This window comes from Lissotriton vulgaris, chromosome 9, assembly GCF_964263255.1.
Source record: "Lissotriton vulgaris chromosome 9, aLisVul1.2, whole genome shotgun sequence".
Taxonomy (NCBI): Eukaryota; Metazoa; Chordata; class Amphibia; order Caudata; family Salamandridae; genus Lissotriton; species Lissotriton vulgaris.
The window spans coordinates 1,216,216,988-1,216,243,582 of record NC_141697.1 but is presented as its reverse complement, the minus strand read 5'-3'; the positions used below and the strand labels follow the sequence as shown (position 1 = coordinate 1,216,243,582).

Sequence of the window (26,595 nt, the reverse complement as noted above, 5' to 3'; positions counted from 1 at the left end):
CCCCCTCTCTAAACCACAAGAGGTTCCATAAACCCACAGTTGCCCCTATAGCAACACAGCCACCTGTCTGTGGTGAGCTTAGGGTGTTTTTCTGGATTCTAACAGCTGCCAGTAGCATCTGCTTTGTGCTTTCCTTCTTAGCAGCATTGTACTTGGCATGAGAGGCAAACGCCATGACCAAAAGCAAGTTAGGCCCCATGACCCTGTTGGTCATGATGGGGTTAATCAGTTGTTGGGTAACCTCTGTGGATAAGCGAAGTATTGCACTAGCACAGTTAGGGATAGGAAAGGTGGGCACCTCACTACCTAAGGTAAAAGTGGAGGAAGGAAAGGATACAGCTCTAGGGAAGGTTCAAATTTAAACGGGCCCAATCACTGTTAGGATTTGTCAGCTTCCCAGAGGGAGAGTACTTAAGAGGAGGATGTGAGGCAGAGTAGGCCCTGCAATAGTACAACCAGTTTCCTTATTCCTCACCAAATGAGCTATGAAACTCCCCCACTGGTGCTGGGGTCTCATGGGCATGTTGTCTTGCGGAGGGTTCTGTAGGAAATGGGGCTTCTCTTTGCAGGTGTCCCCCGACCTTTTGCCCCATTTGAATTACTAGATGCTGGTTTTCAACTCTGACAGTGCACTGGGTCCCTGCTAACCAGGCCCCAGTGCCAGTGTTCTTTTCCTAAAAACAAGACAAATGTTAAATTGTAACCCAATTGGCAAGGACTTTAGCACCACTGTAAGTCCCTGGTAAATGTTACCCCTGGTATCCAGGGTATGGGTACTACAGAGAGTCCTTAGTATTCCCTAAAGGCTGCAGCATGTATTATGCCACCCTAAGGGACCAACATACAAACTGCATGCAGACTGCATGTGCAGAAAGCATCAAATTGTGCTATCCATTCCGAAAACATGGCATTGTGTGCAATGCCAAGTACACTGCATGTACTTTATGGAAGTCACCTCTACAGCAGGACTTGGAGCCCTAAGGCAGGGTGCATTATATCACGCCAGGGAACATCTTCATGAGCAGATATGCCCTGTAATTGTCCAGTTCCGTTGCTAGACATTGTTTGTGATCAGCAAGCCATTTGAACATATGTTCTGCCCATTGGTCATTATGAGCTACCCAGCTACATAAGGGTTTCACTGAAAATACTGATGTTTTGTATGAAGTGTACAGTCGAGGAAGGGTTTCCCCATCTTTTTTTGGTGAATCTGAGAACTCTGGGTCAAGATTATGACCGCTCTCCCCAGGAATTGGTCATGTAGAGAGTGTAGTCACCCCAGTGGCAAGTAGCCCATTTCCTACTGCCCTATACTTCCATAAACACCCCTAATTTGAGTATTTAGCCGCCCCCCTGACACTAGAGTGACAGATTAGCCTACCTGGGAACAGAAGGGGGACAAAGAAGAGCTGACCCAAGAAAAGAGGACCTGCTCTGGAATTGGCGCCAAACCGTGCCTGGCTGCTGGTAACCTCGACAATAGCTGGACCCACTCGTCCAGAATTCCTGTCTGTCCAGCAATTTTCAAGGCTCTAGGCCATACAGGAGCTTCCCAGTACCAATACCCTGGGTATCAGAGCATTATCCGCAACCATGGCTTGTTAATTGGCCAGTCCGGACACCGCCACAGCAAACACCAACCTGCCGACAACGGACTTCAGGAAGAAAGAAGCCCATATAGAGAGTGGCCCTTCTGCCATGTTTTCTACCCCTCTCCAGGTCACCCAAGCCACCCACCGGACAAAACACCTCTGCACCTGAGCCTCCCAGCTCGAATCCACAGAAAACAACTCTGTCCCCTTGCTCTGCCCTAGCTCCCCTTTGGGTTCCGACAGACTTGTCCCCTAGTCTCCGCTTGCAGCCTTTTTTTTACTGGTATTCTTCCATTGACTTAAGTGTAGAGCTCGAGGCTACCAACGGGATCAGCACCTCTGCACCCGGACACACCGGGGCAGATAAAACTGAACTTCTGGTGGTACTTTGGATCATGGCCCTAAGCACCTAAAGTCCTAGAAGGCATCTGTGAGAAGGTGGCCTGATATGCAGTGCTCACTATTCTAGTGAACACTATGTATCAGTCCAGCAACCCTTATTGATGATTGGTTGTAAGTCAACCTTATAGACCAGCTATCCTAGTAGCGTGGATACGAGCAGTCTAAGGCTAAAGACTCGAGAGGGCGTGTTAAGCCAGCTGTTTACCACAGATATACCCCTTGAATACCAAGTGAAAGGACACCACACAAGTGTTATGAAAATAAACAAGTTATTTATTAAGATTCACAACAGCCCTGTACTCTTTATGAGGACAGGGTACTAAGCACAACACAAAACTCTTACGAAAATACTTAAGTTAGCACAGTATATACAAATGCCCGAGGGGCACGGAAAACCATATACTCTGAAAGTGGAATGCGAAATTACTAGCAGGTGAGTACAGTACTAATAGGCTTTGGAATCGCTAGATCTTGACTATAGAATCTTCAGATTACTTCTAGGAGACCCAGGGGACTCGGGTGCAGAGTGTGCACTCTCACGCGTGATGCGGGACAAAGTCTATGGTAGCTAGTAAAGACAAAGTTAGTGTTCTCGGGCGAACCCGACCTGGTGGGAGGAAAACGAAAGTGGATTCTGACCCTTGGATAGTGAGGCTATGCTGGGGCACCGAGATGCCGAGGTTACCTAGCCCAGGGGCTGCAGCTGCATAGGTCTCAAAAGACGTCGGGAATCCTCGTAGACGGACCAGGAGCCTGGAAGAAAGAAGTTGCTGGCAGGCGACCAGTGAAGAAAGTTCGATGGATCCAAGCCTGGATCGAAGGAAGATGACACCTGAAAGCAGAGGGGACCAAGTTCGAGACTACTAGCCAGTAGTCAGGTGGCACCAGGAGGGCACCGGATGGTAGTCACCTCGACTAGGTGAGTGGGTGACGCTGTGCTCGCAGATCTCACGGACCAGGAGGCGTTGTCGGCGACCAGGATGGAGGAGCGAGCTGTCCCACGAAGATTGAAGCTGTCGGCGTCGCTGGACCCAGGATTGGGCAACAAAGCCTTGGCAAATTCAAGCCCACGCGGTGGACTCAAAATGGCGTCTGGAGTGGACCAGGAGGGTCCGGGGTGCCTCTCTTGAAGAAGGAAGCAAGGGCCAGTCTGGAGCAACCAGACCAGCAGCAGTGATGTCGTCGGGCGTCGTGTAGAAGGCCACAAGCCAGCCGGCTAGTAGCCACACAGCGCGGTGAGCACGCAAAAGCAGAAGGGCCCCACGCAGATCGTGGAGATGCTGGAGGGCTGATCTTCGGTGCTGGAGCTGCTCAGGGTTGGGGCTTCTCGGACCCCAAAGCACTCACCAGTGGAGCACACGGTGGGCTTGTTGCAAAGAAGTCGTGCAGTCTTGGTGATCATCGGTCCCTCGAGGTCTCGTCGCACTCACAGTTCTCAGCTTTGCTGTAGAGGTGAGTAGAGGTCAGAGGTGCCAGGGAAGCCGGGTCTCGTCGAGCTGGGTCGTCGGATTCGTGAAGAAGGACTTGCAGCAGACCGCAGTGTTCTTAGGATGGTGCCCGCTTGATGCAGGGTGACTACTCCTTAGCCACAAGGGAGAATCTTGAAGAAGAAATCTTGATGTCCTTTCGAAGAAAGTCGTGTCTTGATTCCAAAGATGATCTAATTTGAACAGGGGGCCCGCTCCCATCTTCATACTAAAAAAGGGGGCTGACCCGGTGACTAGGTCCTGCCTATGGGTGGGACTAGGAGGGGGGTGGTTACACCCCTCTGCCATGCCGGACTTTCCCCAGGCCAGGGGCTGGTGTGCCCCTGGAACTGGTTCTGACCGGCCTATGCGTAGTGAGCACCGGGGTGCCACTCAGCAGTCACCTTCCTGAAAAGCCCTGCCTACCCAGGATACACAAAACCATGTCTGGGACGGTGCTAGCACCGCCCCTGACAGGAAACCCTTTGTCCAGGCTCCCCTCGCTGGAAGGACTCCCAGCTGCAGGGGGTCAGACTCGTGTCTGTGGTGGCAGCATCCATTTTGTGGAGCTGAGGCTTCAGTTAACTTTAACCGGGGTTCACAGTTACATACATGTCGTGTCCCTCTAGAAGGGTGGAATGCTAACCCCGTCGCCAGAATTGGCGAGGGGTTAGTATTCCAATTCGTATGACACCTTACTCGACATGTTTTGATAAAGCAATACCAAAGATAGCATTTAACCGCGAGGATTATAATGCACTTAAGAGTATATGGTATGCGATATCATGGAACAGCTATTAGGACTTGATTCCGCAAGCTGCAGACAGGCTCAGCTCATGCCAGAGCACCATCTCACACGATTCCAAGCACTCTGCCTTCAGGATTGTCAAGGCCTGCCATAGGAGTGACTGATAGGAATCTGTGTGTCCATTTTAGGGTTAGGTATAGGTATACTACACCTACAGCAAAGGGTGATTACACGACTTTGCCCCAGCTGTCATGCAGCCAGTTGTGTCAAATTTAGGAGGCCAGCCAGGGGTGGCATAATACATGCTGCAGCCCCTGGCAGCCCTGGGTACACCTATGCCCTGAGTTACAGGGTCTGATAAGGTGGCCCAGTACCAATTGGTAAATGCACCTAGGGTACATGTTGTAATTTAGAGAGAGAACAGCCAGGCTGTGGGTCTGATTGGCAGGCCCACAGCCAGAGAAGGTCGTAAACCAGTGAAACAAAAGCAAAAAATCTGGGTGATCATAGGATTGCAGACCCTACTCTCCTACAGCATCCTCAACGATTCGTAGTATATGTATGCAGTGTATGTTACTCTCATAGGATAAAATTACTGTGTTCGTGGCTCATACCTCAAAAAACATTATTTGAGCATTTTACTGTTTTACTGTAAAATCTAGATCTCTGAAAATTCTTACCCGATTCTGATGATCTTGATGTCTAAAATTATATAAAAATCTCTATTTTTCTAAATTAGTCTTAATTTTCATCTTGGCTTTGTGTCTCATTGACTCTGTGATTGCAACTAATGCTTAAGACACCCATCTGATAAGCCTAAGCAGCACGACCAGACTACCACAAATGAAGCACTTGGGATTATAAAACTAAAACCATCAAAAGTCTTCTTTTTGTAAATGATGCTCCTATATAGAGATGACTAACATCCTCTAAGCAAATTAGTGCTTGATTAATTGTATCCTGCATTGTGTGTTTTTACCAGTAGCAAAATAAACCTCTACCTGGTAACCCTAAAGCACACTTCAAACATAGAAAATATAGTTATATGTTCACTAGGCATTACTGTCTTGATGAAGATTCTGGAGCAGATGACTTAGGCTACACTTCATAATTGCTTTAATTAGCCGCCTAAAGCTTGTCCGTTCTAGACCCCACAGCTTAATTAGAGACATATTTTTCTTACGTTGACAACCATGGAATTGAGGATATGCTTTCTACTCTATTCTACGTTCATGGCTATCCGTGCGAAGCCATTGATGCAGAAGGAAATGCTACTTACTTGTAATCCTAGTTCTACAATTTAAGTATTCTCATCATAGTCATAAAGAACCCTCCTCCCAGTTTGTAAATGTAAACCAATGTTTCTACTCATCAATCCCCTATGGGATGTCATATTCAGAACTGAGACTTTGAAGCTAACTGTCAGAGTTCATTCTGGCTACGTGAAAGTTCTACCCACCCAGTGACGTGATCTTCAAATCATGTTAAAGACTCTTGGAAGAAGTACACTTTTCTATGATAAACTTGAAAACACTGTGTCATGAGACATTGCAATCTCCAATTTCTGCTCTGTGACTGATCCTTCACATCCTGACAGTGCATCTACCATTGCCACCACACATTAATTGTTAGTCATTATCCTGTGACTCAGAGAAAGGCAAACAGGACAAGTAATAAGCACAGTAGTTCCCTTTCTCCTTGAATAATATACTTGACTTGCAAGTCATACTTGTGTAATTTTGAAAGTTATTTTCTCAAACGTGCTTTCACTTTGCCTAGACCATTACCACACTAGAAACATACCAAAGGTTTATGATCTGTGTAAACCTCAAATGCAGTGCTCTAAAAGGAAGAGCGAAAACAGACCAGTGTCTCACGGTCAAAAGTGCTATAATTTATTCCTGCTTCCTTGAGCATTCTGTAAGCAAAAGCAACAGCAGTTACTTTACCATCTATCCACTGACCAAAGATTGTACCATTCCTTTTGAGACTCGCATCAACTGTGATAAATGGCCTCCTATTAACTACATATGGCTTCAGCAATGGAGCATTATTAACAAGATTCATTAACTCGTCAAACGCATCATCTACCTGACTAGCCCATTCAAATCTAGCTTCTTTTATGCGTAAATGCCTTATAGGTTGTACAGCTTAGACATAAGCTGGCATAAATCTGGCATAATATTCACAAAGGCCTAAAAAAATGAACTATTTTATCGGAAGGAGCGATCTTTCTTTAATTGATTAAATATTGCAAAACTTTAGTTAGATCCCTTCTTCAGAAAGTGTGTGGCAAGATAATCAACCTGTTGAAGAACATGCATTTTTCTGGCTTAACCATCATACCCCTCATCAGAAATATGTAAAATCTGTTCAAGCACCTCAAAGTGTTCTTCTCTACTCTTTGTAAATATAAGAATATCATATTGAAAAGCTTGAACATGCTCTAAATCACAAAACACATCTATCATTTTCTGGAATACACTAGCTGCTGATGCCAAACCAAGTGGTAGCTGTATGTATTTAAAGTCACCATGATGAGTATCAAAGGTAGTCAGTGCATGAGAATCTCCATTCAATGCGATTTGGTGATATTCCGAATTCAAATCCATGCTGGAAAAATATCTGGCTTACCTGTGTCGGCAGTCAACTCTTGAATATGTGGTTATAGGTGACAGCCTACCAGAATTTTCTGATTCTGAGACCTCAATCTACGCACAGCCTCGGTTTACCAGAGCGCTTTTTTAGGTCTCGGCTAAGCGCGCGGAAGCGCGTTCTCGCAGAGAACCTATTGTTGCTGTGTCTGCTTTCCAGGAGACAATCCTGGCTGCGCGCATCGCCTTAGAGGCGATTTCAAACTGCCACGCGCACGCGAACGTGCGCTGTGGCCAATCGCTGTCTCCTGGGAAGCTCGAACCACCACACGCGCATACACACAGACACCAATACGAGCGCCCATGCATGCACGCACATACATACAGACACCCCCCGCACACATACACACACACACGCGCACACACACACCAGTGCACCCAGCCCCCCGCCGTCGCACACATGCATACACACACACACACACACACGTGCCCCGAGACACCCCCCCCCCCCCCCCAGCCCTTTTCAACTTACCGGGCCAATTTTGGGGGACTCTGCTTTCCGCACGCGGCAGGCACCGGGCATGTGCAACCCTGGCACAACCTCCTTCTGGTGGCCCCGGGGCTCTTCACCGCTCACAGGAGCCCCGGGCCGCGAGACCTCCTTCTGGTGGCCCCGGGGCTCTCCACCGCTCACAGGAGCCCCGGGCCGCGAGACGCAAATGGCGAAGAACCTATGATAATGACGACCGTAGTCATTACACTCTACAGAGGAAAAATTATCTCTCCTCCATCAAAGCAGCTAAAAGAACGTATTACGTAAATGCCATTAAAGACGCCAGCCAAAAGCAAAAAACACTTTTCTCAATTGTTAAAACCTTCACCAACCCCAAAGCCCTCCAACCTGAAATCCCTCCATCTCAGGAGCTTTGTGACAAGATCTCCGACTATTTCGATGACAAAATCTCTTCCATTCAAAAAAACTTTCCCCCCTCCCCTCCGGCACATGTAATCCCGGACTCGGACACATCGTGCCTGACTGCTAACAGTCTCAAAAACTTCACCCCGGTGACTCTGTCTCAGACCAGGGAGGCGATCCTCTCCTGCAAATCAGGCTCCCCCTCCGATCCCTGTCCCCCTAAGATCCTCCACCTTATCCTCGATGAAGTCAACCCCATCATCAACGAAATAATCAACCTTTCCCTCAACTCCGGTGCTGTTCCACTCTCCTGGAAAAAAGGCGTGGTCAAGCCGCTCATGAAAAAAGCGAACAAACCCCCAACGGATCTGACTAATCTCCGTCCCATCACTCTGCTACCCGCTCTGGGTAAAATTACTGAACAGCTAGTTCATAAAGAGCTTAAATCCTTTCTGGACGCCCATAACCTACTTCATCCCCAACAGTCCGGTTTTCGGGCCAAACATTCAACCGAGACCGCCCTCATCGAACTGACCGAGACTATTAAAATCCTTCAAGACCAAAGGAAGAAGGCCATCCTGATCCTTCTTGACCTCACGGCAGCATTCAATACTATCTCCCATTCCATCCTGATCAATAGACTTATGGACATCGGCATCACCAACTCAGCCTTGTCATGGACCAGATCTTTTCTCAGCGATAGGTACCAAACCGTCACCCTTGGCTCCTTCCAATCCAATGAGAAAAAGGTATCCTCCGGAGTCCCTCAAGGATCCATTCTAAGCCCTCTTCTCTTCAACATTTATCTCATTCCCCTTCTCACCCTCATAGAATCGTTCGGCATAACCGTTACCTCCTATGCCGACGATACTCAGCTTATCATCCCACTAGATAACAATTCCAACAAGGCAGAGCTCAATTTTAAGCACTGCCTAACAGCTGCCTTTCAATGGATGGATGCCAACCACCTACGCTGCAACTCAAATAAAACTGAGATCCTCCCCATTGGAAAGAATGCCTCATTCTGCCCTGCCTTATGGTGGCCTGACAACTCCGCAGCCCCCCCTCAGACGGTCTCGTCAGCCAGAAACCTCGGGGTCCTCTTCGATTCCGACCTCTCTTTCGACCTCCACGTCTCGACCGTAGCAGGAAGATGCTTCGGCATAATCAAGTCCCTGAGAAAGTTCTTTGAATTTCTCCCCTTAGACTCCAGAAAGACTGTGGCGGTAGCGCTTATACTCTCCCGAGTAGACTACTGTAATGGTCTTCTTGCAGGGACTAAGAAGTCCACTCTCTCGAAACTTCAAAGTGTTCTGCACACCGCTGCCCGCCTTGTCTTAAAACTTCCACGCAAATCATCAATCTCTGCAGCCCTTAAAACCCTGCATTGGCTCCCCTTACATAAGAGAATACTCTTCAAAATTCTCATCATAGCCTTTCGTGGCTTTAACAAATCCGGTCCCTCCTATTTGTCCAGACGCTTCCCTCATTATAATCCGAGTCGCACCCTCCGATCTTCTCATGAAAACTTCATGACTCCCACCAAGTTCAATCTGAAGTCTAAAGGCGGTAAAACCCTCACCACCTTAGCCATTAAAGCCTGGAACAGCATGCCTAGACATCTCAGACTTCAGACTCTTGAGAAGCCTTTCAGGAAACTCCTTAAAACCTGGATTTTCAATCTTCCTGATGACTGGACAAAAGCGGCCATCTAGTCCCCCTCTTCTATCCCTCTGCGACCTGGTTCAAGGACTGACAGCGCCATGATGCTCCTTCCGGAGCGAACGCCGCGCTCTATAAATACCCCTCCAAATTTCCAAATTTCCTTCTGGCAGCCCCGGGGCTCTCCACCGCTCACAGGAGCCCCGGGCCGCGAGACGCTTTCACTCCGCCTGTCTCCTTGTCCGGACGCGGCCCGCCCCGTCACAGGCGACTTTGCCTAACTTCCGTCGTCTGTGCTCTTGCCGCCCTGACCGCTAACCTCTTGATTATGCTTTTTCCTCTCTGCATGCAATTTGTGATAGCCTTTGCCTACACCTGGTTTGTCTTTGGTGCCAGGGTTTCTCTTGTGTCTAGGTTGTTATCGATAATCGATGTGGCGACATTACATTGCTTAAGTTTTGTAAAGCGCCGAGGAATAACAGTGTCAGAGCGCTATACAGGGTGGAAGACAAGACAAGCCTCCGCCCAGGGGAAGGAAGTAATTAAGATCATGTGAAACCAGAGTACATTTTGTCGGAAAAGATGCAGGTAATGTGCAGAAGGAAATATAACTGGAGAAAAAGCAAACGTGTAGTAAATATGTGAAGCTTGGAAACTCAAAGGGATGAAAAAAAGTCCAGGTACAGCCTCTGGTGTAGAGGAGTCTAGAAAACCTCCCTCAGCCCTTGTGTATGCAGTCAGAGTACCCTCCTTTCAGCCCCACCCAGTTCTACCTGCTCAACAGAGAGGCCACGAACAGAAGGGCCCCAAACAGCCTTAAAGTTTCACTGCAATTACAATGTTCCTTTTCCGGTCAGCAGAGGTGTGCTTAATTTACCTCAGCTGTGCGCCCCCGCAAGCCATTATTTTAAATTTGTGGAGTCCAAATAGTGCCCTGTTTAACACTAATCGCGGCTTCATACTGCTTTACCACAGCCATTCAGTGGCACCGCACCACCCCTTTAATAAAGGCTGTAGTAGAATTGGCCTTTTACGTAGCGCACACCACAGCCAGATTTGCCTCTGAGCATTTTAAACATAGAAGTGATTTAGAGTGACTGTAACCTTTACTTTAACATAAAGTGAGCATTGTTCATCGCCTTTGTCTGTGTCCGGGGTTAATGTTGAACAACCTTTAATAAGTAGGGGCTGTAGAGCTCTCTTCCCAGGGGTACCCCAAGCCCTCTAGCAGAGCTCTTAGTGGAATGTGTATTGAATGGGCTACATGTGTTCATGCTCTCGCACCACAGGCACCAAAGAGCCCCCCAGGGTCACTTGCAGGCTCCAGTGGGTTTCAGCCCTCTCTGTCACTGCAGGAGCCCGTGAGCCCACGAGGCTGGTAGGATGCGTGCATTAACAGGCTCCTCGCGCTACCCTGTCACCCCGAGGTAGGCGCCCCTTAAAGTAATGCTAGTGTACGACCCCATCTCACAAGGTCTAACTAAGTTTCCAGCCCTGGATGTTATTTTTATAAACCATCCTTAAGTGTCTGATAGCTCAGGGGTTTTTGCTAACCAAGATCACACAATGCTGGACCCAGTGACATGGTGTAGGAATGCTTGAGGCTGGATAAGGCACATCCCTGTGACACTGGACTTATTGTAACCCCAAAACAGCAGCAGAGCTGACAGCAGTCCATGCACATCTCAGTATTTCACTTTCCCTCAAGTGGACCAGTGTACAAACATACACTCCTTATTTGGATTTGTTTTAGGAAAAGTGTGATATCAATTTTTTTTGTGCTGGCACTGTCCTTCCTCCTTCTAATGTGGACAAATTAAGCATCATTGCGTTGTGCAAAAGAAACACTTGTGAACTACACCTTGCAGTGGTAAAAGCTGCATAAGCAGGTGTTGCCAAAATATAACCACGTATGATAATGAAAAAAGACCATATTGCTGTTGTTCTTTTGCACTTCATAACCAAAACAAATTGTTTGAAAGCTACATAAAAACGACTATTTAAAAAATGTAATCTTCCCATTTCACATAACTCATTTATCATCTTAACAGTATTTGCACAGTAAAACCGTATAGCACCCAAAATGTTTTAAATTCTGGATTCTCAAACCACGAAGAAGCTATATTTGCCTGCCCTCAATATCTGCACACTGCACTCCAGTCTGCCGTCAATATCTGTCCCTCAATGCCGCCTGCCCTGTGCCTGGTGTGAGGCAGCTTCCTTAAGTCCCCCGCCCATTCTTCTGCTCTGTTGATGGGGCATTAATAGTTGGAATCATTGTAGTTACCAGGGACAGGCAGCAATGGCCCCAGGGCATTTATCTTTGACTGGAGCAATGTAAAATATGAGATTTCAGCCACTACATCAGCCTTTTCTGCCTTCGATCTTTGCAGAAACCAATTTATATTCCACAGCAGACTCGCTCTTGCGTGTATCATTGATTCACTCTTTTCTGGCCTGGCCCCCAGTAGATACTGCATGCTCTGCTGAGCAACACTGCTCTACATTCAGTTTCAAAACTGCATTTTCAGTGCCACATTCTGTATTCTCTTCCAAAATGTTATGTTTCAACAAGAACCAACGCTGCAAAATTATTCCTTGAATAATTGACTTACTTTCATGGTTTGCAATAGTGACCCATTCACAAACGTGCTTGGTACAAACACACACAATATGTACCATGTGCAAGGTGTTCCTGTGACTCGTGAAACAGGTGAAATAAGCTGAAGTCTTTGATACAAGAGCACCTTACTATTGTCACATCTGGCACTTGCTCAGGATGTTGTAGGTCGGCACATTGTCTTTGTATTTTTATGTATAACCTGTTATTTCCTTCACCTGTAAGTACCGTACATACGTAATAAAGTGGTAGACAGTTTGAGACGTGATCTGATGTATGAATCTGGTAATTGTAGTACATCACGAGGGCATGTAAGACAAAGGGCTCTATGTGAATGACTTTGTGGGTGGCTCTGTATGTGTGTGTGCGCGTGGCTCTGTCTGTGTGCGCGTGGCTCTGTCTGTGTGTGCGCGTGGCTCTGTCTGTGTGTGTGCGCGTGGCTCTGTCTGTGTGTGCGCGCGTGGCTCTGTCTGTGTGTGTGCGCGTGGCTCTGTCTGTGTGTGTGCGCGTGGCTCTGTCTGTGTGTGTGCGCGTGGCTCTGTCTGTGTGCGTGCGCGTGGCTCTGTCTGTGTGTGTGTGTGCGCGTGGCTCTGTCTGTGTGTGTGTGTGCGCGTGGCTCTGTCTGTGTGTGCGCGTGGCTCTGTCTGTGTGTGCGCGTGGCTCTGTCTGTGTGTGCGCGTGGCTCTGTCTGTGTGTGCGCGTGGCTCTGTCTGTGTGTGCGCGTGGCTCTGTCTGTGTGTGCGCGTGGCTCTGTCTGTGTGTGCGCGTGGCTCTGTCTGTGTGCGCGCGTGGCTCTGTGTGCGCGCGTGGCTCTGTCTGTGTGCGCGCGGCTCTGTCTGTGTGTGCGCGTGGCTCTGTCTGTGTGTGCGCGTGGCTCTGTCTGTGTGTGCGCGTGGCTCTGTCTGTGTGTGCGCGTGGCTCTGTCTGTGTGTGCGCGTGGCTCTGTGTGTGTGTGTGCGCGTGGCTCTGTCTGTGTGTGTGTGCGCGTGGCTCTGTCTGTGTGTGTGTGCGCGTGGCTCTGTCTGTGTGTGCGCGTGGCTCTGTCTGTGTGTGCGCGTGGCTCTGTCTGTGTGTGCGCGTGGCTCTGTCTGTGTGTGCGCGTGGCTCTGTCTGTGTGTGCGCGTGGCTCTGTCTGTGTGTGCGTGGCTCTGTCTGTGTGTGCGTGGCTCTGTCTGTGTGTGTGCGCGTGGCTCTGTCTGTGTGTGCGTGGCTCTGTCTGTGTGTGCGTGGCTCTGTCTGTGTGTGCGTGGCTCTGTGTGTGTGCGTGGCTCTGTGTGTGTGTGTGCGTGGCTCTGTGTGTGTGTGTGTGCGTGGCTCTGTCTGTGTGTGTGTGCGTGGCTCTGTCTGTGTGTGTGTGCGTGGCTCTGTCTGTGTGTGTGTGCGTGGCTGTGTGTGTGTGTGTGCGTGGCTGTGTGTGTGTGTGTGTGGTTCTGTGTGTGTGTGTGTGGCTCTGTGTGTGTGTGCGTGGCTCTGTCTGTGTGTGTGTGCGTGGCTCTGTCTGTGTGTGTGCGTGGCTCTGTCTGTGTGTGTGTGCGTGGCTCTGTCTGTGTGTGTGTGCGTGGCTCTGTCTGTGTGTGTGTGTGCGTGGCTCTGTCTGTGTGTGCGTGGCTCTGTCTGTGTGTGCGTGGCTCTGTCTGTGTGTGCGTGGCTCTGTCTGTGTGTGCGTGGCTCTGTCTGTGTGTGCGTGGCTCTGTCTGTGTGTGTGTGTGTGTGCATGGCTCTGTGTGTGTGTGTGTGGCTCTGTCTGTCTGTGTGTGTGTGTGTGTGTGCGTGGCTCTGTCCTAGTGTGTGTGCGTGGCACTGTCTGTGTGCGTGGCTCTGTCTGTGTGCGTGGCTCTGTCTGTGTGCGTGGCTCTGTCTGTGTGCGTGCGTGGCTCTGTGTGCGTGCGTGAGGCTGTCTGTGTGCGTGCGTGAGGCTGTCTGTGTGCGTGCGTGAGGCTCTGTCTGTGTGCATGCGTGAGGCTCTGTCTGTGTGCGTGCGTGAGGCTCTGTCTGTGTGTGTAGCTCTGTCTCTGTGTATGTGTGTGTGTAGCTCTGTCTCTGTGTATGTGTGTGTGTAGCTCTGTCTCTGTGTATGTGTGTGTGTAGCTCTGTCTCTGTGTATGTGTGTGTGTAGCTCTGTGTGGGTGTGTGCACGGCTCTGTCTGCGTGTGTGTGTGTGTGTATGTGGTTCTGTGTCTGCGAATACTCTCTACTACTCTCTAATGCTCACCTATTGCCATTGTAAATGACAATACCATTTATTTGTTTTAAAAAAAAAAGAAAAAAAATGTCATGAGCAATGCCAATAGCTCTACCTTTAATAATGCCGAGACCATTGCATTGTAAATTGTTGTTGTTAGAAAAGTTGGTGATACCCTTTCTGAGGAATCAGTGATAACTATAACCCCTTCAGAACTTAGTTTATCCTTGAGAATTTTAAAATCTTTCTTATCCTCATTGGTATAGGTTGGACTTTAAAATCATAGGTGTGGTACTTCTCTTCACCTTGATCTGGTGCTCAAAGCCCTTACCAATCTTATTTCATACTTAAACACCCTAGGAAATTTGGAAATTATTAATTGTATAATATCTTAATTCGTACCAAGAGCTAAGACGGGCATATCCCCAAGATCAATAGGGTCTTCGTGTCCTGGGAGCAACAAAAAAAATACACAGCCTTGCTAAATCTTTCTCATGCCCTTTGTCTGCCACATACATTTCCTGCCAAATCTGGCTGCTAAGACTCTCCAAAGATGTCTTAAAAAACCTAAGAGATCAAAATCATGTTCTCCTAATGCCTTAGATTTTAATGTCCAGCTTAACTAAATTTGAAGAATCCGACCACAGTTCATGGAAAATCATTTTATCCATTATCGTGACAGGTGCTCCTGAATCTGCCATAACTGTTACTGACTTTCCATCAATAGTGGCCCGACACAATGGACCTTTAATCTTTTTGTGTAATGTAGAATCATTTGTGGTTTCTACTGTAAAAACGATATTACTCGCGTTCTCTTGCACATTAACATTTCTGATCTATTACTTTATCTGCAGAATTTGACAATCTGCAAACTGATTGTAAATGCTGAATTTTCGTGCATCTTACCTGTTGCATGACAAAAATAACTATTACTATTACCTATGTGAGTCTTCGTGCTGCATCTGTAGCTACTATTTTTGAACTTTTTGTGATCAATAACTGAGACTGACCATCTTCTGTAATCCCCCTAACATGAGCTAAGCCTCTTACTAAGAAGTTATGGACCTCTGAATACTCTTTGCAATGTCTATAATATCTCTTAATGTAGGATTCCTGCAAGTTAATAAACAATCCAGAATTTTTTTGAGAATTAATTGAAAAAACACTGGTCACATATGTAAATAACTTGCAAGTTGCGGCTAGAACTTTTAAAGCAGCGATAAACTCCTTAACTGATGCATCACTGTGCTGCTTACGCTTAAAGAAATGATGTTGTTCTTGACTCTCGAGAATTGTTTACAAATCCTGTCTTTGGCCTCAGTAGGTGAACCAGTTAGAGGCAAACTGTCAAAACTCTCTGACCAGTAACACCAAGGTGATTGTATAAAAGAGCCAACTTCCTTAGGGGTTTGAAAACCATTAGCATCAATTACAAGAAATATGCATGACTAGTCTTTCCATTTAATCTCTCGTTTCTCTGCCCTTGTCCGAAAGGTTGATGGTTGTATGATGCCCTGACTGGTTGCCATGAGTCGAAAGGTAAAGGCAAACGATGAGTGACTTCCTTTTTTTTGTTTTTTAATTAAACGTAAAGGCAAAGGTAAATGATAAGTGATTTGTTCACACTTTTATAAAGAATATAAACCAACTGCAGCAATAACATGACAAAAATTCTACACACGGCTATTGTTGAAATCCTCAGCGCTGACTAGCATAGGAATTTGCCCAATACAAAATGGCTGCTGACATCTGAAATCAGGCACAAGCCACACCAAGGAGACTACTGGAACAATCCTTTCAGTGTAGTAACTCCTGGGCCAATTTCTGTGCTTTGGATTCCTTAGTAAGCTCAGTCTCCATGCACTCTGCTAAACAATGGCCACAGCAAAAAGGGAACAAGCGCGTTGGAGACTCCACACTCTGCCAAATGGCCGCTGGGGTCTGGCTGCTGTTTGAAAAACACATTGGTAAGTAATACATATTTTAGATCAATTTCCCTCCATTTTGAAAGCGCCATGGTAAAAAAAAATGCCAAAATAACTACCATTGCTCACGTCTTCCGAAACACTACTCTTCTCCTATGAAGCAGTTGATAGGTCAAATTCTAACTCCTTCAGCGCCTAGTTTCTCAGAAACCTGCGCCTGGTACCATAATTAAGTAGAGTTGATAGCTGAGGAAACATCCAAGGAACCACGGCACAACAAGTAAAAGAATAAACATTTAGTTGTGGAACAGACCAATAACATCAGGAGTGACTCAGCTAGCTCAGGAGTATCGGGTACATGGCCACAAAGCCCCATGATTCCAGAATCAGCACTGTGTTCCATAAAAGAAAATCATAACACTTCATAAAGGTATATGTGGCAATTTAACAGAACAACAACATAACAATAACATATCACCAGTATGAAACATTTCTTTTGTCAATGGAGCTCAGTGTTCATAAATTTACCACAGGTGAAGAACCAGGATTATAGGTAACTTTTAATTTAGAGTCTTGAATACGTACAGATTAATTTGTCATTGCCACAGACTCTCAGAATTTCCGCAGCATTAGACTTTAAATCACACCCATGCAGTGATGTGCAAGAAATAAATCTAGAGATGGAAAGGCTTGGAGGGTGTTGTGGAGCTCATGCAACGCTCGTTCTAGATGCTAACCAAGGTCAAGAACCACAACCCTACAAACTCATTCCTAGCCTCATTCCTAGCTAACCGTCCTCAGACCATCAAGATGGGCAATTTCACCTCTCACACCTTCTCCCTTCCATGCGGTGTTCCCCAGGGCTCCTCGCTAAGCCCGACGCTATTTAATATCTATGCGTCGGACTTGGCGAGGGTGATAAAATCTTATGGAATTGCCCTCACTACATACGCCGACGACACCCAACTAGTGTTATCGGTGTATAATAACGGAACATCTGTTGCAGCCAACTTCCAGGAGGGAATGAAGGCGATAAGCTCCTGGATGTCATCAAATTGTCTCAAGCTTAACTCCGACAAAACGGAGGTGATGACATTCGGGAGTTTACGCCCAGAATGGTCTCCTCAGTGGTGGCCATCTCAGTTGGGACCACCACCCCAGCCGGTAGAAAAGGTTCGCAACTTGGGAGTCATCTTTGACAACAAGCTGACTTTTCACCACTATGCCAATGCCATTGTTTCATCGGCTTTCTACACTCTCAAAAAAATAAAAAAACTGCTTCCTTATCTTCCACAATCAGCTGGAAAGACTCTCATCAGCACATTGGTGTTCTCGAGAACAGATTATTGTAACTCACTTTTTCTGAATGCGCAGGAAGGAGTTTTCAATAAACTACAAACAATACAAAATGCTGCAGCCAGAACCCTACTGGCCATCCCTAAATTCTCATCCGTCTCCCCGTACATTAGAAAACTCCATTGGCTCCCCATCAGGAGCCGAATTAAATTTAAAGCTATGTGTATAGCTTATAAGACCCTGAACAATACTGGACCACAGTTTCTAAAAGAAGCTCTCCGTCCAGCTGAACAACATAGGACTCTACGGTCTTCCTCAGCCTTTCTGTTGAAAGTCCATCGAACTAAAAGGGCCAACTGGGGAGATAGACGCTTCACCATTGCCACGGCCAAACTGTGGAACACTCTACCTCTCCACATCAAAACTGCTCCCACGCTCCTAAAATTCCGTAAAAGCCTCAAGACATGGCTATTCTCTTCCTCCTAATCCTCTGTCTAGACTCCCCTGACACCTTCTAGTGAGTTCTGTGAATTAGCGCCGAGACACCCTCATGGGTATTTGTTTGCGCTTTAAAAATTGCTAAAATAAAATAAATAAATAAATAAATAAACTTTCACCCACAGAAAGGAAACTTTCCAGACGTAGCCACTCAAAGGCTGGATATGCACAGGTGGCCAATATAAATATAACCTGTCAAATATTGTTGTAGGCAAAAAAACATGAACTGGAATCAAGGGGAATCGTGCCTTTTGCTGTTGGTAAACAAGTTGATTTACTTAGTAATATTAGAGTGTATTGTCATTTGATCTTTTTTGGGAGGGGTGGCAGTGGGTTAGTAGCGGCTCGTTTACTTCATAATAATTGAGTTTTTATATGTTCAATGGTAAATTGGTGAATGGTATGTGTGTATTTTTAAACTACTGGTCCTGTCTGCGATTTGTACAAATTATTGTGCTACATGGTTATCCCTGCTAGCCATTGCTGGTACATAACATACATGTAAGTGTGTTAGCATAAATACGATTTTTATCATTTCAGGAGCAACTCTCTCAGGTTTTGGATGCAATGTTCGAGAAAAAAGTGGTGCCGCGTGAACATGTCATTGATCAGGGAGATGATGGTGACAACTTTTATGTCGTAGAACGGTAAGCAGCTGTGCTTGACGGTTAGCCATGTTCTTTATTTTTATTTTTGGAAGCAGTGGGCCAGCTTTATACATGGCTATAGATTTAATATGCAATCCAGGTTGCTGATACACATTCTACCTCGTTAACATGCATTGTTTATATTGTTATTGTTATTAAAGAGATCGGTCAGACATGTATGTGTTAAACAGTTAATAAAAGGTTTCAATTGCACATTTTTTTCCTTTACATTTTTGTCACATACAAAATGTTCGTTCGGTAGTTTTACAGTTGTAGAAAACAATTGTGCAGTTACATACAGCACGTGGGTATTCCTGGCACGTAGTGTGTTGACCAGTGACTTCTGTAGCTGTGTTCATTACAGAGCTTTGCATGCTCTTGGTGCTTACGTATGTTTGCTAAGTACATGGTACATGCCCTTTCCTGTTATTACGTGTAACCTCTTCAGTGCCTTTAATTTTACACAAGCGGAAAACCATTAACTAGCAATTAAAAAATCTTTGTCAGTAAAGAGAGTACAGTACATTAAAAGGCACTCACTGGATGTAGTCTAAGAAGAGGATTACCAATACCCCACAGTTAAAACCTAATAGCATCACAAATGGGACAGTATAGCAATCACAACATGCCCTTCCATGTAATGGCAATCTATTGCGAAGGCCAGAAATTTAAAAAAGTTCATGATACAAGGCTTGGAGTCAAGAATGGTGCTCTTCCCGGTCTCGTATGGCCAGGATGGAACTTTGAGGAGGGGATATAAACAGGAATCCATTTGTCATGTGTTCTGGGACTAGGTGTTATAACAGTCATTCATGATTGAATAACTACTAATGTTAGGCCAGAAGTATATGCTCCTGGAGTGAGTGAGATCTTTAGATAAAACTTTGTCTCATCTGCGAAGAGGTGATGTGAAGCGTTGGATTGTTTGAGAGGCTTAGTCAGTGGTTCATGGTTTATATGAATAAGGGTCAGGTATAGCATTTAGCCCTGATTTACTTCATGATTTTGTTCTGAAGGTGTTGAAAGATTGGCTCATTTGATTTGTTGTTGATCGATTAGCCAAGTATGAGATAAACCAGTCCATTACGATGCTGTTAAACCCATTCTCTCTCAGTGGTACGAAGGGTACTACAAGCCATTGTTCAGTAATGCAGCTAAGTTGGGGAGGATGAGAAAATGTCAATCAATCAAACTGGTTCAGTAAGCGCGCTACTCACCTGTTAGGGACTCAAGGCCCTGGGGGGTGGAGGGGGGGAGGGGGAGATTTGCTGCTCTGTTAGCCGAAGAGCCAGGTCTTGAGGGCCTTCCTGAAGGTGTTCAGGGAGGGGGCGAGTCTGATGTCTGCCGGTAGTTTTGGTCGCAATGTGAGAGAAGGATCTTCCACCTGCTCTGGCGCTGTGGATGCGTGGGGTTTCGGCCAGTGCGAGATTTGAATATTGCGGGTTCCTTTTGGGAACGTGGAAGTTGATTCTGTCGTTGAGGTATTTTGGTCCGGTGTTGTGCAGGCATTTGTAGGTGTGGGTGAGGATTTTGAAGGTGGCTCTTCTCCACAGGGAGCCAGTGGAGCGTTCGAAGGTGTTAGCTGATGTGTTCGTGCCGGGGGATGCCAAGGACGAGTTGGGCAGCAGTATTCTGTATCGTCTGGAGTTTTCGGAGTAGGGACTTGTTCATGCCGGCGTTGAGCTTGAGGCAGCTGTTGGTCATCCAGACAGCGACCTCCTGCATTCATTTCTGGAAGTTGAGTCTGACAGTGGCGGGGTCGTTGATGAAGGAGAGAATGAGCTCGGTGTCGCCAGCGTAGGAGAAGATGTTCAGTTGGTGCTGTTGGACGATGGCGGCGAGGGAGGCCATGTAGATGTTGAAGAGGGTCGGGCTCAGCGATGATCCCTGTGGGACTCGCAGGTGATTTTCGTGGAATCGGAGAGCAAGGGCGGCAGTCAAATTATTTGGCTTCCTCCGGTGAGGAATGATCGGATCCAGTCTAGGGCTGTTCCTTGTATGCTGGCGTCGTGTAGTCTAGCAATGAGTGTATGGTGGGAGACGGTGTTGAAGGCTGCGGATAGGTCGAGTAGGATAAGGGCTGCGGAGTGGCCTTGATCCAGGAGGGTGCAGATGTCATCTGTGGCAGCGGGTAGGGCGGTCTCGGTGCTGTGGTTGCTTCGGAATCCGGATTGGGATGAGTCGAGGATGGCATGGTCTTCGATGAATCGTGTCAGTTCCTTGTTGACTGTTTTCTCTGCAACTTTGGTTGCGAAGGAGAGGAGGGAGATGGGCCGGTAGTACTTTAGGTCGGTGGGGGTCAGCTGTCAGCTTCTTGAGCAGGGGGCCGACTTCTGCGCGTTTCCAGTCATCTGGGAAGGTGCCTGTTTCGAAGGTGGTGTTGATGGTGCGTTGTAGTTCAAGTGCGATGACGGCTCTGTGGTAGATGTGTCGGGGGCAGGGTTCGGTGGGGGCCCCTGAGTGGATGCCTTTCATGGTTGAGGTGGGGTCTTTGACTGTGATCGGCGTCCAAGTGGAAATGGTGGGCTGGACAGTGCGTCTGGGGGGCTGGCTGACTGTGGCGTCAGGTGGAAGGTCGATAAAGTTGTTGTGGGGATTTTTGATCTTGAGGTGGAAGTATGTCCCAAGCTTGTCGCAGAGGTCTTCGGAGGGGGTGATGTCTGTTTCTTCGCTGTGAGGGTTGGTGAACTCCTGGATGACAGTGAAGAGTTCCTTGGAGTTGGTGAGGATTTTGGTGTGGATGAAGGTCCTCTTGGTGGTTCTAATTTGGTTGTGGTAGTCCTTTGTGGCATCCTTGCAGGTGAGGTGGTTTTTGGATGTCTTGGCGTTTCCCCAGTTCTTCTCTAGGCGTCTGCAGGTTTTTAAGCCTGTAGCCTGAATTACTGTGAGACAGACTCTGATGCAGCTGGGACTCAGAGCCTCCTTCATCCTGCTGGGGTTACATGCACAAATGCAGGCTCTGCAGTGGAACCTGAAGTTCCAGTAGGCACAGCATCAGGAAAATTTCTCCGACATGGTCCAGATCTTGAGGGAACGAAAAAAAGACCTGCAGTGGTGGCTTACAAACCACGATTAAGTCAGTGCAGACCCCTCTCCCTTCCCCAACCAGACCAGACAGTAGTGACAGATGCGTCCCTCCTGGGGTGGGGCGGCCACCTAGGAGAGGCTGAGATCAGAGGACTCTGGTCTCCGGCGGATTCCGGGCTCCACATCAAAGTGTTGGAACTTCAGGCGATCCGCTTCGCATTGAAAGCCTTTTTTCCTTTGATCAAAGGAAGGCCTATGCAGGTGTTCATGGACAGCACCACTGCTATGTGATACTGCAACAAACAGCGTGGGGTCTTGGACCCTCTGTCAAGAGCCTCTGCATCTTTAGACATGTTGAATTGCCAGGGCATTTCAAAGGTATTCAACACCTGGCGGGCTCTCTGAACACCAGGGCGAAAAACCTCAGCTCAAGATGCCTAGAAAAACAAAAATGGCATCTCCACCCGGAGGAGGTGCAAGTTCTTTCAAGAGTGTGGAGAAATATGGTTAGATCTGTTTGCCACCACAGAGAACGTGCAATGTCAGCAGTTTTGCATGCTGGAGTTTCCAAGGCAACTACCTCTGAACCCTTTTTTGTCTCGAGCCGGGCTCTGACCTCCTGTTCGCATTTCCACCTTTACCAATTCTGCCCAGAGTTCTCAAGAGGATCTGGAACGATCAGGCTGCCTCGTTAAGGGGATATTAAGTCCCTGCAACAGGGAAGGGTCCTGCACCTAAACCTGTGCATCCTTTACCTTTGTGTGGAGATTGAGCAGCGACAGTTGATAGCTTTCGACCTTCCTCCCGAAGTCTGTAATGTTATTTTGACAGGCAGGCGTCCCTCCACCTAATCTGTATATGCCTGCGGCTTGGATTCATTTGTGGCATGTTGTGCTTCTAGGATAATCTATCCTCTTATTACACCTCTTTGAGGTTTGTTCTATCTTTTGCTCACCAGGGCTCCTTTCTGGGCATGGTTAAAGGTTATTTCTGTAGTAGGGGATCTCTGTGTATAGTCGATGCTTGTCACTACGCCTCCGGCGTCGGTAGGAAGACTTCGACGGCGACTTCTCCATGATCTTCGACGTCGAGCCGTCACGCCGTCTCGACCCGGAGCCCCGGGGAGAAGGGGAGCACACCGCCGTCATCCCTCTCGACGTCGTCGTCGATGCAATCGACGTCGACGGAGACCGGGACCGTTTGCCGGACTTCCTGCCTCCGGGGAGCCCCCCAGAGGCCTCGGCAGAGGGAGCCTTCCCAGCCTGCCCAGACCCACCTGCAGTCTGCAGACGCCTCTCCTCAAGGCCAGAAAGCCTGATCTTCATCCTGTCCCTCAGAGACCGAGCAGAAAACTGCTGGCAGATGGTACAATCCTCATGGACATGATCCTCAGGGAGGCACACGATGCAGACATCAGGGGGATCACTCTTGGCCTTCTTCCTCCCACATGCTGGGCACTTATCATAAAGGCCAGGCATTTTAGAGCCCTAAAACGCCTAAAACAGCACAAAAACGGAGAAGAGAACACCAAGAAGTAAACTGCAACACTTTTAGAATTCAAAAGTGTCAAAAAAAATCCAATAAACCCTTGAAAAAGGGAGAGCTCAATGCCAGGGTCCTGTAAGCAGGAGCCGGAAAAAAGAACTGAAAGTAGAGGGACCTGCTATGCATTCTGGGATACTGGGAGAAGTTCTGGAAAGTTATCTTAAAGGCACAGTATCCTATTTAAGCCACATAATGGCAGCCTATGGGGCTTGTCTGTCCCTACCTTCCTCTCTATCATTCCAGAGTCTTTGACTGGGGGAGTCAAGTTTCTCTATGGTAGAAACTGGCAGGCTGTGCTGTGTGTGGTGTTTCTTGGTGGAATTTCTAGTTGAAGTACTGGACAGTGTAGCCTGTGGATATAGGCTGCATTATTTGTCTTTAAATTCTCTCTTAAGTGTCTTTGCAGTTTTCTGCATTATTTTGACAACTTAAGAGATTATTTTTGATTGCCACGGTCCACGCACATGGGCGGGACTATTCACTAGATTATGACTATAACAGAGATACCCCTACTACAGAACTGGAGTTACAGGACAGAAACTACTCCTTATCAGCCATTTCACTTTTTTTTTAGGGTGCCGTACCAACATTCTTTGCTCAAGTTGCGGCTAGGTCCTCATGCCATAGTGAGATTTAAATCTTTTGACTTTTCTAATTTTGCACACTTTAAACCTCTGTACAATTGCCCTTTTTAGTTAATAACCATCAAGATTGCCTTTCTATTGGTCATAACATTGGCCTGTAGGGTAAGCAATTTTATGCACTTTTGGTACACCCTTCCTACTCCACCTTTTACCCATACAAGCTGATGCTCTGTGCACGTGCATCTTTCTTTATGACTCCTTTCCATGTAGGCCAGAATTTCACCCTGCCTACCTTCTTTGCTTCTCCTCATCCCTCCAAGGAAGAGGAGAGTCTCCACCTTCTCAACCTCATCCTTCTATCTTGAGCGCACAAAAGTGTTCCGGGTGGACAAGTCACTCTTTGTGGAAAACGTAGGTGCCTAGAAAGGGGAGGCTTTGCAGAGATGGACCATCTCAAGATGGCTAGTACTCAGTCATGATCTGGTGTCCACTGGCTAAGAAGATATCCCCTGAGGCTTTGAGTGTTTATTCCTCTAGATCCAAGGCTGCGACCACTGGTTTAGCCCATGGAGTTGTTGTCCTGGACGTTTGTCAGGCAGCAGTGTGGTCATCTGCACACATTTGCCAAGCACTACTACCTGGACAGCCAGTTCCTTTGTGACAGGCACTTCGCCCATTCGGTCCTGCTGGACTTTCTGGTTTAAATAGGCCTTGCAAATCCACCTCTGGGGAGTCATTTTTGGGTATCTAGTTTAAGAAAAGGTATCTGTGGCTAAAAGTCTCTACCAAATGAACATCTTATCTTCGGTGATGCCTTGTCTGATAGAGACTGTCTAGCTGCAGATTCCTTACCGGCCCACCCATCCTCCCTGCAAGCTAAATGCAGGGTAAGGGTCACCCTTCTAAGGGATTTAAAATCTCACACGAGTTGTCAGTGTGCATTATGGCTCGGCGCTCCTCGCGTGGAAAGTCATGAAAGTAACTCACAGCAAAGAACCCAGGTTGCGCCTATATCAGTACTGCGCATGTCATTTTCGGCGCTGACTCTGAGCCAAATGACGCAACCTGGCTGTGCACCAGGGGTACTGTTATAAAACCTCCAGATCCACTCTAAATCCTGGGCGATAGTCGAAGGTAAGGAATCAGCAGCTAGATAGTCTCTACCAGATAACGCGTTACCGAAGGTAAGTAACTTGTTCGTTATTTTATTTAAAATCTTGTTCTATGAAGTTATTTGGTACTGGGCACGTTCCCATTTAGCTCCTTTTCACCGGATGAATTCCACTCTTCTGCTCTTGACCCTCAAGGCCCCCCCTCCCCATCCACCCAATAAAATGACATCCTCATCCTTCCAAAAGGACAGACCAGGGAAGTTGGGGGTCGGGGGGGGGGGGTGTTACAGAGCTCAGACAAACAAGATTGGAGAAAGGAGGGAGCAGGGCAGTGTCGAAGGGCTGTGGCAGCATATAGTTAGTATGCAGTCGGGCCCTTCGCACAACCCCCTTTGTGCAGCCTATACCCTGCTATGCACTATCTTCGTCATCCGACAAGTGCCCTGCAACGCATGGCCTTTGGTCGCACGCATCGGGTAATGTCTGCAGAACCTTATCTAATCCCTTCTTCAGCCTGTATGTGGCAGGACCCAACCCATGCAGGAAGCCTACCCCCAGTGCACAACATGTAGCCAGGCTCTTCACCCAACACTCTGTATGCGGCCAACCATCTGCTGCACATTGCCATTGATTGTGCGTTTTCTACTGGTCCCCCCTCAGAAGTGCCAGGGGATCAAGGTATATCTTCCCTGCCCTGCCCTGCCCACTTATGTTTTAGTTATTTTCAGAACATAGGGACCAACTTCCTGTGTCCTAAATGGCTGCAGGAACATTTTGGTTGGTGTTACAGCCAGCCAATCAGATCTCTTTCCTGCGGAACCAAGATGGGCATAGGGAAAAAAAGCTAATTTGGCCAGGGATATTTGTACCATGGGACCATCCATCCAGATACACTGATTTTTTTTTTTTCTTCAACCCTTTAAAGCACACTCCCAGCACCTCTTAAGACTAGTTTTTAACCGCTGAATGGACTTGCACCAAATGAAAGAAAAAAAAACACTTTCCGTGTAAAGTTCGAACTTTTTAGGGCTCGCCTATTAATATCCCGCAGGGATATAATAGGCGAGCCCTATTGGGGTGAAACTAAGAGCTAAACTAAGCTCTCAGAAAAAGCGGATTTCCACAAGTGCATGACCTCGTGCACGAGCTTGCCATTTGCTCCTGCCTCCGAGAGCTTCAAAGAGATCTGCTTCCCCGCCCACTGCTTCATACTTCACAGCCGCCAGGCCGTGATTCGCATTTCTCCTTCCTTCGTGCCCAGCCCCCCTCCCAGCGCTGCCTTGTTCTAAAGTGCTGAGATGTCGATTTGGGGGTGCCAGGCTCTCCTCTTCACAGCTGCATTCATGCATCCTTATCTGCGATTCACAGTCTGTTTGTTTCGTTTTTTTTTAATTTGTGTTTTTCCCCCCCAAGTCCGCATTTGCTTGCATGCCATCCGTTTTCATCTGCTCGCTAATTGTAATACCATTACAGCAGACATAATTTTATTAGTAATTACGCAGTTCATCAAACGAGGCGGAAATAACTTTAATGACAAGTTCTGCAAATGCCAAAAGGGTAATATACATGCAAGATGTAAATACAGGGCTGCATGCTACAACACGTGACCGCAAAACAACCCTTTGCAAAAACATAGACTTTCTAATATGGAAAGGCAAAATCAGAGGCAGGCGGAAACTGCCTGCCGGGGCTCCCTCGTGAAGGGAGAGCCCCGGGGCAAAGGAGCAGAGGCAGGGAGCCCCTCCCGCGGCTGACCGGCGAGGCCCCGGAGAGGAGGAG

The 26,595-nt window shown here is 47.4% G+C and overlaps 1 protein-coding gene across 1 annotated transcript in view; it reads left to right on the top strand.

Moving 5' to 3' along the window:
* The window catches only part of PRKAR2A (protein kinase cAMP-dependent type II regulatory subunit alpha), a 711,046-nt gene that overhangs the window by 363,295 nt on the left and 321,156 nt on the right, over positions 1-26,595 (top strand). Inside the window, exon 5 of the mRNA XM_086939313.1 lies at positions 18,442-18,548. Coding sequence (XP_086795439.1) covers positions 18,442-18,548 — 107 coding nt within the window. The remainder of the gene's footprint in view (positions 1-18,441; positions 18,549-26,595) is intronic.